The following is a 13,071-nucleotide window of genomic DNA, read 5'->3' on the forward strand; positions in this document are numbered from 1 at the left end:
AGCCCGCGTCTGTTGGGGGGGGTCTCCCCCTTTCTCCCCCAGGTTCCCGGGGGGGGCAACGTGCTCAGCCTGGTGCTGCCCCCCCCCAACGTCACCGGCTCCCTGCACCTGGGCCACGCGCTCACCGTCGCTCTCCAGGACGCCCTCGTGCGCTGGTCAGCGGGGCGGGGGGGGGCAATTGGGGGGCAGGGGGGTCTCGGGGGGTATTTTGGGGCTGGGGGGAGATTGGGTCCCTGGGGGTATTTGGGGGGTCTTGGGGGTATTTTGGGGCTGGGGGGCAGATTGGGGCCCTTGGGGGTATTTGGGGGGTCTTGGGGGTATTTTGGGGCTGGGGGGGAGATTGGGGCCCCTGGGGGTATTTGGGGGGTCTTGGGGGGTATTTTGGGGCTGGGGGGGCAGATTGGGGCCCTTGGGGGTATTTGGGGGGTCTTGGCGGGTATTTTGGGGCTGGGGGGGGGATTGGGGCCCTTGGGGGTATTTGGGGGGTCTTGGGGGTATTTGGGGCTGGGGGGGAGATTGGGTCCCTGGGGGTATTTGGGGGGTCTTGGGGGGTATTTTGGGGCTGGGGGGCAGATTTGGGCCCTTGGGGGTATTTTGGGGCTGGGGGGCAGATTGGGTCCCCTGGGGGTATTTGGGGGGTCTTGGGGGGTATTTTGGGGCTGGGGGGGAGATTGGGTCCCCTGGGCGTATTTGGGGGGTCTTGGGGGTATTTTGGGGATGGGGGTGGATTGGGGCCCCTGGGGGTATTTGGGGCTGGGGGGCAGATTGGGGCCCCTGGGGTATCTGGGGGTCTTGGGGGTATTTGGGGCTGGGGGGCAGATTGGGTCCCCTGGGGGTATTTGGGGGGTCCTGGGGGTATTTTGGGGCTGGGGGGGGGGAGATTGGGGCCCTGGGGGTATCTGGGGGGTCTTGGGGGGTATTTGGGGCTGGGGGGCAGATTGGGGCCCCTGGGGGTATCTGGGGGGTCTTGGGGGTATTTGGGGCTGGGGGGCAGATTTGGGCCCTTGGGGGGTATTTTGGGGCTGGGGGGCAGATTGGGGCCCCTGGGGGTATTTGGGGGGTCTTGGGGGGTATTTGGGGCTGGGGGGCACACGGGGTCACCCAGGGGGTGTCGGGGGTGATTTGGGTCCTGAAGGGCAGATTTGGGGGTGCTGCAGAGTCCTGAGGGGCCCGTGAGGGAGGTGGAGGCACCCAGGGGTGCCTTGGGGGGGGGTCACCCATGGGTGCTGGGGGGTGGTGGTGGTGTCACCCATGGGTGCTGGGGGGTGGTGGTGTCACCCATGGGTGCTGCGGGGCGGGGCTCAATCCCGGCGTGGGCGGCAGGCGGCGGATGCAGGGCTGGACCGTGCTCTGGGTGCCGGGCACCGACCACGCCGGCATCGCCACCCAGGTGAGACCCCGTGTCCCCCGCGTCCCCAGTGCCACCCCCTCCACGTCCCCAACATGTGTCCCCCCCCCCCATGTCCCCAATGTCCCCCCCCCACGTCCCCAGGCCGTGGTGGAGCGCTGGCTGTGGCAGCGGCGAGGTTTACGGCGTCAGGATCTGACCCGCTCCGAGTTCCTGGATGAAGTCTGGGCTTGGAAACGACGGTGAGGGTGACAACGGGGACGCGGGGTGGCTTCGGGGGTGACAAGGTGACACCCCAAGGACGTGTCACCCTCCCCTCCCACGCAAAGGCACGGTGACGAAATCCTGCAGCAGCTCCGGGCGCTGGGGGCGTCGCTGGACTGGAGCCGCTGCGCCTTCACCATGGATCCCGTAAGGCCGGACGCTTGGGTCCCCAAATGTCCCCAAACGTCCCCAAATGTCCCCAAACGTCCCCAAATGTCCCCAACCGCATCCCCTCAGGGTTTCTCGCGAGCGGTGGCGGAAGCTTTCGTGCGGTTGCACGAGGCCGGGTTGATTCGCCGCGACCGACGTCTCGTCACCTGGTCCTGCGCCCTGCGCTCCGCCCTGGCCGACGTGGAGGTGAGCGTGTCCCCGAAGCGTCCCCAAATTGTCCCCAAATTGTGCTGAGTCCCCTCCGTGTCTCGGCAGGTGGAGCCCCGCGCCCTGACGGGCCCCACGGCCCTGCGCGTCCCCGGTTGTCCCCAACCCGTCACCTTCGGCGTCCTCGTCACCTTCGCTTACCCCGTGGAGGGCGGGGACGGTGAGTGGCTCGTGGGTGTCCCCTTTTGTCCCCTCGTGTCCCCCTCTGCGCGTGGCCCCTGTGCGCTGCCAGGTCCCCCAACACGCTCTGACATGCGTGTCCCCTCCGTGTCCATGGGTGTCCCTCCTGTGTCACCCCCCCCGTGTCCCTGCCATGTTCCCTGTGTCTTTGAGTGTCCTCTCATGTCACCTCTGTGTCCCCGGCATGTCCCCCATGTCCTTGAGTGTCCCCCGTGTCACCGCCCCGTGTCCCCGGCATGTCCCCCATGTCCTTGAGTGTCCCCCGTGTCACCCCCCGTGTCCCGGCATGTCCCCCATGTCCTTGAGTGTCCCCCGTGTCACCCCCCGTGTCCCCGGCATGTCCCCCATGTCCTTGAGTGTCCCCCGTGTCACCCCCTGTGTCCCTGGCATGTCCCCCGTGTCCTTGAGTGTCCCCCGTGTCACCCCCCGTGTCCCCGGCATGTCCCCCATGTCCTTGAGTGTCCCCCTGTGTCCCCCCTGTGTCCCAGCCATGTCCCCCATGTCCTTGAGTGTCCCCCTGTGTCACCCCCCCATGTCCTTGAGTGTCACCCTCTGTGTCACTCTCCATGTCCCTGCCATGTCCCCCATGTCCTTGCCATGTCTCTCATGTCCTTGACCGTGTCCCTGAGTGTCCCCCATGTCACCCCCCGTGTCCCTGAGTGTCCCTTGTGTCACCCCCCGTATCCCTGCCGTGTCCCTCGTGTCACCCCGTGTCCCTGCAGTGTCCCCTGTGTCCTTGAGTGTCCCTGCTTTGTCACCCCCCATGTCCCCGAGTGTAACCCCCCTGTCGCCCCTCGTGTCCCTGCCATGTCCCCCATGTCTTTGAGTGTCCCCTCTGTGTCACCTCTGTGTCCCTGGCATGTCCCCCGTATCCTTGAGTGTCACCCCCTGTGTCACCCCCGTGTCCCTGCCATGTCACCTGTGTCCTTGAGTCTCCCCCGTGTCACCCCCCGTGTCCTTGCCATGTCCCCCGTCTCCTTGAGTGTCCCTCCTGTGTCACCCCGTGTCCCCCGTGTCACCCTCTGTGTTCCTGCCATGTCCCCCGTGTCCTTGAGTGTCCCTCCTGTGTCACCCCGTGTCCCCCGTGTCACCCCCGTGTCCCTGCCATGTCCCCCGTGTCCTTGAGTGCCCCCCGTGTCACTCCCCGTCCCTCCTGTGTCACCCCCGTGTCCCTGCCATGTCCCCGTGTCCGTGAGTGCCCCCCGTGTCACTCCCGTGTCCCTCCTGTGTCACCCTCGTGTCCCTGCCATGTCCCCCGTGTCCGTGAGTGCCCCCTGTGTCACTCCCCGTCCCTCCTGTGTCACCCCGTGTCCCTGCCATGTCCCCCGTGTCCTTGAGTGCCCCCCGTGTCACTCCCCGTCCCTCCTGTGTCACCCCCGTGTCCCTGCCATGTCCCCCGTGTCCGTGAGTGCCCCCCGTGTCACTCCCCGTCCCTCCTGTGTCACCCCCGTGTCCCTGCCATGTCCCCTGTGTCACTCCCTGTGTCCCCGTGTCACCCCCGTGTCCCTGCCATGTCCCCCATGTCCTCGAGTGTTCCTTATGTCACCCCCGTGTCCCTGCCATGTCCCCTGTGTCCTTGAGTGCCCCCCTGTGTCACTCCCCGTCCCTCCTGTGTCACCCCCCGTGTCCCTGCCATGTCCCGTGTCCCCCGTGTCACCCCCGTGTCCCTGCCATGTCCCCCGTGTCCTCGCGCGTCCCCTCGTGTCCCTGACGTGTGTCCCCCCCACGCGCCCAGGGCTGGAGCTGCCGGTGGCCACCACGCGCCCCGAGACGATGCTGGGGGACGTGGCCGTGGCCGTGCACCCCGCCGACCCCCGCTACCTGGTAAGGGGCGGGGCCTCCTCCTGGGGGCGGGGCCTGAGGGCCAAGGGGGCAGGGCAAGGTTTAGTGGGAGGGGCGAGGGGCGGGGCTTCTGGGAAGGGGTGGGGCTTCAGAAGCAGGGGCGGGACTGCTTTGCAGGCATTGGCTGGGAGGGTGCTGAGGTTGCACTGTAGCCCCACCCCTTTTTCCCTTCTGGGAGGGTGTGTCCATATAAGGTGAAGGGGTGGGGCTTGGGGATAGAAGGGGTGTGGCCTCCTCGTTGGGGGTGGAGCTTTGCTGGCTTTAAAGGACTCGGGGGGTGGGGCCAATGGATGGGGTGGGGCTTGGAGAAAGGGGGTGGAGCTTTTTACTCCTGCAGCCACTTAGGTATTGGTCAGCAGAGCTTGATGTCAGGGGCTAGCTCCGCCCCTAAAGGGGTGGGGCTTGCTCTGAAGGGAGTGGGACTCCGCTGCTCTTAAAGGGATAGCGCATGGTGGGTGGGGCCTGGCTGGGGAGGGGCAGGGCTTACACCTGCGGAGGCGGGGCCTGCAGTGACCACGCCCCTTCCCCAGCACCTCCATGGCCGCCACCTCCGTCACCCCTTCACGGGGCAGCTCCTGCCCGTCGTCACCGACCCCATGGTGGAGCCCAGCCGCGGCACCGGTACTGGGACCAGTATGGGGACTGGGACGGGTGTGGGGTGAGGAACTGGGACCAGTATGGGGACTGGGACAGGTGTGGGCGCAGGTGTCCCAGTTTGGGGAGGTGACTGGTTCCTTTTTGGGGGGGTGTCACTGGTTTGAGGGGTTGGGCCTCGCTGGTGGTGGCAGGGGGTGACAGGGTGGCAGTAGGTGACAGTGGGAGGGGGTGGGGGTGACAGGAGGTGGCTGAGGGGGTGGCAGGGGGTGACAGGGTGGCAGCAGGTGACAGTGGGAGGGGGTGGGGGTGACAGGAGGCGGCCGAGGGGGTGGCAGGGGGTGACAGGGTGGCAGTAGGTGACAGTGGGAGGGGGTGGGGGTGACAGGAGGCGGCCGTGGGGGTGGCAGGGGGTGACAGGGTGGCAGTAGGTGACAGTGGGAGGGGGTGAGGGTGATAGGGGGTGGCAGCGGTGGTGACAGCGCGTCCCCTGTCCCCGCAGGGGCCGTGAAGGTGACACCGGGGCACAGCCCCCCTGACCTGGCGCTGGCCCGGGCCCACGGGCTGCCCCTGCTCTCCGTCCTCGGGGACGATGGCACCATGTGTCCCCCGGGCGGGGGGTGGCTCCAGGTACTGCAATTCCCAGTGTCCTTTCTGTCCGCGCGTCCCCAAATTGTGTCATCTGTCCCCAAGCGTGTCCCTGTGTCCCTTCCAGCCCAAGTCCCCAGCTGTGTCCTCTGTCTCCATGTCCCCTGTCCCCAGCTGCATCCCCGTGTCCCCACCTGCATCCCCGTGTCCCCACCATCCCCGTGTCCCCACCGTCTCCATGTCCCCAGTTCTGTCCCCTGTTGCTTTCCTGTGTCCTCTCTGTCCCTGTGTCCCCAGCTGTCCCCTCTGTGTCCCCTCTGTGTCCCCTCTGTTCCTTGTCACTTCCCTGTGTCCCCACCATCCCCAGCTCTGTCCCGTCACTTCCCGGTGATCCCTCTGTCCCCAGCCGCTTTGCGGTGTCCCCACTGTCCCCATGTCCCCTGTCGCTTCCCAGTGTCCCCTCTGTCCCTAGCTGTCCCCTCTGTCCCCAGCTCTGTCCCCTGTCATTTTCCTGTGTCCCCACTGTCCCCCTGTCCCCAGCTCTCTCCCCTGTCACTTTCCAGTGTCCCCTCCGTCCCCATGTCCCCAGCTGCGTCCTGTCTGTCCCCATGTCCCCAACTGTGTCCCCTGTCACTTCTCAGTGTCCTCTGTGTCCAGCTGTGCCCCCTGTCATTTCCTGGTGTCCCCGCTGTCCCCATGTCTCTAGTTCTGTCCCCTGTCACTTCCCAGTGTCCCTAGCTCTGTCCCCTTTGTCCCCACCATCTCCATGTCCCCGTCTCTCTCCCCCGTCACTTTCCAGTGTCCTCTCCGTCCCCATGTCCTCAGCTGCGTCCTGTCTGTCCCCATGTCCCCAGCTGTGTCCCCTGTCACTTGTCAGTGTCCTCTGTGTCCACGTGGCCCCAGCTCTGTTTCCTGTCACTTTCCTGTGTCCCCGCTGTCCCCATGTCCCCAGTTCTGTCCCCGGTCACTTCCCAGTGTCCCCTCCGTTCCCATGTCCCCAGCTGTGTCCTGTCTGTCCTCGCGTCCCCAGCTGTGTCCCCTGTCACTTCCCTGTGTCCCCGCTGTGCCATGTCCCCAGTTCTGTCCCTGTCACTTCCCAGTGTCCCTAGCTCTGTCCCCTTTGTCCCCACCATCCCCATGTCCCCAACTCTCTCCCCCATCACTTCCCAGTGTCCTCTCCGTCCCCACGTCCCCAGCAGCGTCCCCTGTCGCTTCTCAGTGTCCTCTGTGTCCAGCTGTGTTCTGTGCCACTTCCTTGTGTCCCCACTGTCCCCATGTCCCCAGTTCTGTCCCTTGCCACTTCCCAGTGTCCCCTCTGTCCCCAGCTCTGTCTCCTGTCCTTTTCCTGTGTCCCCACCATCCCCACGTCCCCATCTCTCTCCCCCACGACTTCCCAGTGTCCCCTCCGTTCTGATGTCCCCAGCTGCGTCCTGTCCATCCCCATATCCCCACGTCCTGTCTGTCCCCGTGTCCCCAGCCGTGTCCCCGTGTCCCCAGGGCGTCCATCGCTTCGTGGCGCGGGAGAAGGTGGTGGCCGCGCTGGCCGAGCGAGGGCTGTACCGCGGCACCCAGGACCACGCCATGACGCTGCCCATGTGCAGGTACCGCTGTCCCCACCCTGTCCCTTTCGTGTCACCCTCTCAGGACACGTGTCCGTGTCCCCCCCCACACCATGGGGACACGTCCCCAGGGACTGAGGTGACCTCCGTGTCCCCGCAGCCGCTCAGGGGACGTCATCGAGTACCTACTGAAGAGCCAGTGGTTCCTGCAGTGCCGGGAGATGGCCCAGCGTGCCCGAGAGGTGACAGGGACACAGGGACGTGGCAGGGGGTGGGGACACACCTGGACCCCTGGGTCTGTGACCCCCCCTCCCCCCCCCCCAGGCGGTGACATCGGGGCGTCTCAAACTGGTCCCCAAATTTCATGAGAAGAACTGGAAGACGTGGATGGACAACGTTGGGTGAGGGGGGGACCCAGGCGTTCGGGGTCGGGGACCCCAGCGTCTGGGGGGACCCAGGTGTTTGGGGTGGGGGACCCAGGTGTTTGGGGTGGGGGACCCAGGCATCCAGGGTGGGGGACCCCGGCGTCCAGGGGGCGACCCAGGCATTCGGGGTGGGGGACTGAGGTGTCTGGGGGGACCCTGGTGTCCAGAGTGGGGGACCCCGGTGTCTAGGGTGGGGGACCCAGGCATTCGGGGTGGGGGACTGAGGTGTCTGGGGGGACCCTGGTGTCCAGGGTGGGGGGACCCCGGCGTCCAGGGGGGCGACCCAGGCATTCGGGGGGGGGACCCAGGTGTCTGGGGGGACCCAGGCGTTTGGGGTGGGGAGACCCCGGTGTCCAGGGTGGGGGACCCAGGCATTTGGGGTGGGGGACCCAGGCATCCAGGGTGGGGGACCCCGGCGTCCAGGGGCGACCCAGGCATTCGGGGTGGGGGGACCAAGGTGTCTGGGGGGACCCCGGCATTTGGGGGACCCCGGTGTCCAGGGTGGGGGGACCCAGGCGTTCGGGGTGGGGGGACCGAGGTGTCTGGGGCGGACCCCAGTGTCCAGGGTGGGGGGACCCAGGCATTCGGGGTGGGGGGACCCCGGTGTCCAGGGGGCACCCAGGCATCCAGGGTGGGGGCACCCAGGCATCCGGACCCCTCTGATATCACCCCCCACCCCCCAGGGACTGGTGCCTCTCGCGGCAGCTGTGGTGGGGACACCGGGTGCCGGCCTACCGGGTGGGGGTTCCCCCGGCGGGGTCCCCCCCCGAGCACCCCGAGGGACTCTGGGTAGTGGGGCGCAGCGAGGCCGAGGCACGCGCCGCCGCCGCCCGCACCCTCCGCTGCCCCCCCGACGATCTCCAGCTCCAGCAAGGTGAGGAGAGGGGGGTGGGGAGCACCCCAAAATCCCTCCAGCATCGCTCTGTTCCCCTGTGCACCCTAAAACAGTTCTCCATCCCCCAAAAATCTTTCCTGTCACCCTAAAAGTGTTTTTGTCCTCTCAGATCTTCCTCCTGCACCCCAAAACCTTCTTGGGACCCCCCAGCCATGCTCTGGCACCCCTAAATCCGCCCCCAGCACCTCCAGCACCCCCAAAATCCCCCACTCACCCCCCCCGGCACCCCATGCCGCGTCCCACCCAGCTCCAGTGCCCCTTTATCCCCTCAAGTGCTCCCCAGCCCTCCCACCCAGGCTCCGAGGCCTTTTGGGGTCCCCCTGATTCCCCCCAGGCTCCGAGGCCTTTTGGGGTCCCCCTGATCCCCCCCAGACTCCGAGGCCTTTTGGGGTCCCCCTGATCCCCCCCCCCAGACTCCGAGGCCTTTTGGGGTCCTCCTGATTCCCCCCCCAGACTCCGAGGCCTTTTGGGGTCCCCCTGATCCCCCCCAGGCTCTGAGGCCTTTTGGGGTCCCCCTGACCCCTGCCCAGACTCCGAGGCCTTTTGGGGTCCCCCTGACCCCCCCCCAGGCTCCGAGGCCTTTTGGGGTCCCCCTGACCCCCCCCCAGACTCCGAGGCCTTTTGGGGTCCCCCTGATTCCCCCCCCCCAGGCTCCGAGGCCTTTTGGGGTCCCCCTGAGCCTCCCCAGGCTCTGAGTCCTTTTGGGGTCCCCCTGATCCCCAGGCTCCGAGGCCTTTTGGGGTCCCCCTGATCCCCCCAGGCTCCAAGGCCTTTTGGGGTCCCCTGATCCCCCCAGGCTCCAAGGCCTTTTGGGGTCCCCCTGATTCCCCCCCAGGCTCCGAGGCCTTTTGGGGTCCCCCTGATCCCCAGGCTCCGAGGCCGTTTGGGGTCCCCTGATCCCCCCCAGGCTCTGAGGCCTTTTGGAGTCCCCCGATTCCCCCCCCCAGACTCCGAGGCCTTTTAGGGTCCCCCTGACCCCCCCAGACTCTGAGGCCTTTTGGGGTCCCCCTGACCCCCCAGACTCCGAGGCCTTTTGGGGTCCCCCTGATCCCCCCAGGCTCCAAGGCCTTTTGGGGTCCCCCTGATCCCCAGGCTCCGAGGCCTTTTGGGGTCCCCCTGACCCCCCCAGGCTCCGAGGCCGGCAGGGTCCCCCTGATCCCCCCCCCAGGCTCTGAGGCCTTTTGGGGTCCCCCGATTCCCCCCCCAGGCTCCGAGGCCTTTTGGGGTCCCCGATTCCCCCCCAGACTCCGAGGCCTTTTGGGGTCCCCCTGACCCCCCAGACTCCGAGGCTTTTTGGAGTCACCCCGATTCCCCCCCCAGGCTCCGAGGCCTTTTGGGGTCCCCCTGACCCCCCCAGGCTCCGAGGCCTTTTGGGGTCCCCTGATCCCCCCCAGGCTCCGAGGCCTTTTGGGGTCCCCCCTGACCCCCCCCTTGCAGACCCGGACGTCCTGGACACTTGGTTCTCCTCCGCGCTCTTCCCCTTCGCTGCGCTGGGCTGGCCCGAAGAGGTGAGTTTGGGGGGGGGGGGGGACACACACGCGGTGGCGGGGGGGACGCCGAGGGGGCACGGGGGACAGCGTCCCCGTCCCCACGTCCCCTCCTCTGTCCCCAGACCCCCGACCTGCGGCGTTTCTACCCCACGAGCGTCCTGGAGACGGGCAGCGACCTCCTCTTCTTCTGGGTGGCCCGCATGGTCATGCTGGGCCACCAGCTCACTGGCCGCTTGCCCTTCTCCCAGGTACCACTTGACGTCCCCTTCAATGTCCCCTCCAATGTCCCCTTGGGGTCCCCAAGAATCCTCTTATGTCCCAAACATCCCATAATTTCTCCCCCCCCCCCATGAGTTTTGGTCATTCTTGGGGTTCCTACCGGTTTCTTGTTGCTGCCCGGTGTCCCTGGGTGTGTCCCCTGGGTGTCCCCTGTGTCCCCAAGGGTCCCCTTTTCCCTCCCTCCAGGGTGTCTTGTTCCTTCTCAGGGTCCTTTGGGGGGTTCCCCGTGTCCCTTCGGGGCTCCCCGGTGTCCCCTGTGTCCCCAAGGGTCCCCTTTTCCCTTTCTCCTGGGTGTCGTGTTCCTTCTCGGGTGTCCCCGTCCCCCTTCGGGGCTCCCCGGTGTCCCCTGTGTCCCCAAGGGTCCCCTTTTCCCTCCCTCCAGGGTGTCTTGTTGGGGTCCTTTGGGGGGTTCCCCGTGTCCCTTCGGGGCTCCCCGGTGTCCCCTGTGTCCCCAAGGGTCCCCTTTTCCCTCCCTCCAGGGTGTCTTGTTCCTTCTCAGGGTCCTTTGGGGGGTTCCCCGTGTCCCTTCGGGGCTCCCCGGTGTCCCCTGTGTCCCCAAGGGTCCCCTTTTCCCTTTCTCCTGGGTGTCGTGTTCCTTCTCGGGTGTCCCCGTCCCCCTTCGGGGCTCCCCGGTGTCCCCTGTGTCCCCAAGGGTCCCCTTTTCCCTCCCTCCAGGGTGTCTTGTTGGGGTCCTTTGGGGGGTTCCCCGTGTCCCTTCGGGGCTCCCCGGTGTCCCCTGTGTCCCCAAGGGTCCCCTTTTCCCTCCCTCCAGGGTGTCTTGTTCCTTCTCAGGGTCCTTTGGGGGGTTCCCCGTGTCCCTTCGGGGCTCCCCGGTGTCCCCTGTGTCCCCAAGGGTCCCCTTTTCCCTCCCTCCAGGGTGTCTTGTTGGGGTCCTCTGGGGGGTTCCCCGTGTCCCTTTGGGGCTCCCCGGTGTCCCCTGTGTCCCCAAGGGTCCCCTTTTCCCTCCCTCCAGGGTGTCTTGTTGGGGTCCTTTGGGGGGTTCCCCGTGTCCCTTCAGGGCTCCCCGGTGTCCCCTGTGTCCCCAAGGGTCCCTTCTTCCCTTTCTCCTGGCTGTCACCTTCCTTCCCGGGTGTCCCTGTCCCCCTTCAGGGCTCCTCATTGTCCCCAGGTGTCCCCTGTCCCCTTCCCAAGGTCCCCTGTCCCCACCTCGGAGCTCCCTGGCGCATCCCCGTGTCCCTTCGGGGCTCCTCAGTGTCCCCAAGGGTCCCCTTTTCCCTCCCTCCAGGGTGTCTTGTTGGGGTCCTTTGGGGGGTTCCCCGTGTCCCTTCGGGGCTCCCCGGTGTCCCCTGTGTCCCCAAGGGTCCCCTTTTCCCTCCCTCCAGGGTGTCTTGTTCCTTCTCAGGGTCCTTTGGGGGGTTCCCCGTGTCCCTTCGGGGCTCCCCGGTGTCCCCTGTGTCCCCAAGGGTCCCTTCTTCCCTTTCTCCTGGCTGTCACCTTCCTTCCCGGGTGTCCCTGTCCCCCTTCAGGGCTCCTCATTGTCCCCAGGGGTCCCCTGTCCCCTTCCCAAGGTCCCCTGTCCCCGCTGTGTCCCCCAGCGCCGCCTGTCCTGCCCCCCCCCCCAGGTCCTTCTGCACTCGCTGGTGCGCGACACCCACGGGCGCAAGATGAGCAAATCCCTGGGCAACGTCATCGACCCCCGTGACGTCATCGCCGGCGCCTCCCTCCAGGTACCGCAGACCCTACAATAACAAACAACTTTCTCCCCCTGCCCCAACACAGACCTACCCAAAACAACGCCCCCCTGGAGACCCTACAATAACAAATCTGCTTTCTGGGACACCCCCCCCCCCCCCCAAACGATAAACGTCTCTCTCGGAGACGCCGCAAGAAGTTTTCTTTTAGGAGACCCTACAATAACAAACTCGCGCTTTGAAAATTTTACGATAAGGGATGTTTTCCACCCAAAAACCCAACGATAACAAACCCCGTGTTGCAGACCCTACAAAAACACACCCTGTTGCCCTTTTCTTCTTGGAGACCCTACAATAACAAACCGCCTAGCCCCCAGAGACCCCAAAAAAGGGTCACGGAGACGCCGTGGTGACAGACCCGTGACAACACACCCACCATGGCATCTCTGTTTATTGTAGGGTCTCCTGTCTTGTAGGAGCTGCAGGAGAGGCTCCACCGCAGAATCCTGGACCCCCATGAGGTTGTGGTGGCCACAGAGGGCCAGGTAGGAGCTGTCCCCGTCCCTGTTCCCCCCCAAACTTGTCCCTGTCCCCCCAAAACTCCTCCCTATCCCCCCCCCCCCCGCCAGAGGCGCCAGTTCCCCCACGGCATCCCCGAGTGCGGCACCGACGCCCTCCGCATGGCCCTGTGCTCCCACAACGTCCACGGTAAGGGCTCGAGGGAACGCCAGGACCCCTGTCCCCACCCCGAGGTGGCCCTGTCCCCACCCTGGGGACCCACCTTTGTGTGTCCCGTCCCCCACCCCACCCCGCAGGTGACGACATCCGCCTGGACGTGGGCACGGCCCTGAGCTACCGTCACTTCTGCAACAAGATCTGGAACGCCGTCAAGTTCGTCCTCGCCGCTTTGGAGCCCCGCTTTGTCCCCCAAGTCCCTGAGGAGGTACCGGGGTGGGTTGGTGGAGGTCAGGGTGGGGGGTCCACCACCCCAGGATCGCCCATCCATCACCCTTCCTCCTCCTCTTCCTCGGCAGATGGTGCCGCAGCACCCTATGGACCGCTGGGTGCTGAGCCGGCTGGCGCAGGCGGTGGGCGAGTGCGGGCGGCGGATGGAGGCCCTGGAGGTCCACGGCGCCGTGGCTGCCGTCCACCACTTCTGGCTGCGCAGCTTCTGCGACGTCTACCTGGTGGGTGGCCCCATCCGTCTGTCCCGCCTGGTCCTGTCTGTCTGTCCTGCCCGGCCGCTTGTATTTCTCCTGGGTGCTAAACCCAGTAGCGTCCCATTGAGTGTGTCCGTCCGTCTGTCTCACCTCACCTGTTGCAGCTCTTTGACAGTTGAACCCAACCCATCTTGACGTGGTTGATGGTGTCCATCTGTCCGTCCACCCCCATCCATAACGTTTCCTGGAACGTTGACATCAGCCCAACCTCACTGTCTTGAACGCATCCGTCTGTCTGTCCCACCCAAGCCTATTGAACCCAACCCATCTTGATGTGGTTGACGGTGTCCATCTGTCCGTCCACCCCTATCCATAACATCTCCTGGAACACTGACCTTAGCCCAACCTCACCCTGTT

The 13,071-nt window shown here is 66.3% G+C and overlaps 1 protein-coding gene across 1 annotated transcript in view; it reads left to right on the plus strand.

Moving 5' to 3' along the window:
• VARS2 (valyl-tRNA synthetase 2, mitochondrial) overlaps positions 1-13,071 on the plus strand; it is a 17,094-nt gene continuing 4,023 nt past the window's right edge. The window contains exons 1-20 of the mRNA XM_072847849.1: positions 1-155; positions 1,324-1,390; positions 1,493-1,590; positions 1,678-1,759; positions 1,850-1,969; positions 2,039-2,150; positions 3,906-3,994; positions 4,543-4,633; positions 5,109-5,236; positions 6,692-6,795; positions 6,914-6,995; positions 7,078-7,154; positions 7,862-8,052; positions 9,511-9,581; positions 9,686-9,811; positions 11,426-11,530; positions 11,971-12,039; positions 12,124-12,202; positions 12,310-12,437; positions 12,529-12,681. Coding sequence (XP_072703950.1) covers positions 1,331-1,390; positions 1,493-1,590; positions 1,678-1,759; positions 1,850-1,969; positions 2,039-2,150; positions 3,906-3,994; positions 4,543-4,633; positions 5,109-5,236; positions 6,692-6,795; positions 6,914-6,995; positions 7,078-7,154; positions 7,862-8,052; positions 9,511-9,581; positions 9,686-9,811; positions 11,426-11,530; positions 11,971-12,039; positions 12,124-12,202; positions 12,310-12,437; positions 12,529-12,681 — 1,965 coding nt within the window. The 5' untranslated portion in view covers positions 1-155; positions 1,324-1,330. The remainder of the gene's footprint in view (positions 156-1,323; positions 1,391-1,492; positions 1,591-1,677; positions 1,760-1,849; positions 1,970-2,038; positions 2,151-3,905; positions 3,995-4,542; positions 4,634-5,108; positions 5,237-6,691; positions 6,796-6,913; positions 6,996-7,077; positions 7,155-7,861; positions 8,053-9,510; positions 9,582-9,685; positions 9,812-11,425; positions 11,531-11,970; positions 12,040-12,123; positions 12,203-12,309; positions 12,438-12,528; positions 12,682-13,071) is intronic.

The sequence above is a fragment of the Ciconia boyciana genome, chromosome 29, assembly GCF_034638445.1.
Source record: "Ciconia boyciana chromosome 29, ASM3463844v1, whole genome shotgun sequence".
NCBI classification, from domain to species: Eukaryota; Metazoa; Chordata; class Aves; order Ciconiiformes; family Ciconiidae; genus Ciconia; species Ciconia boyciana.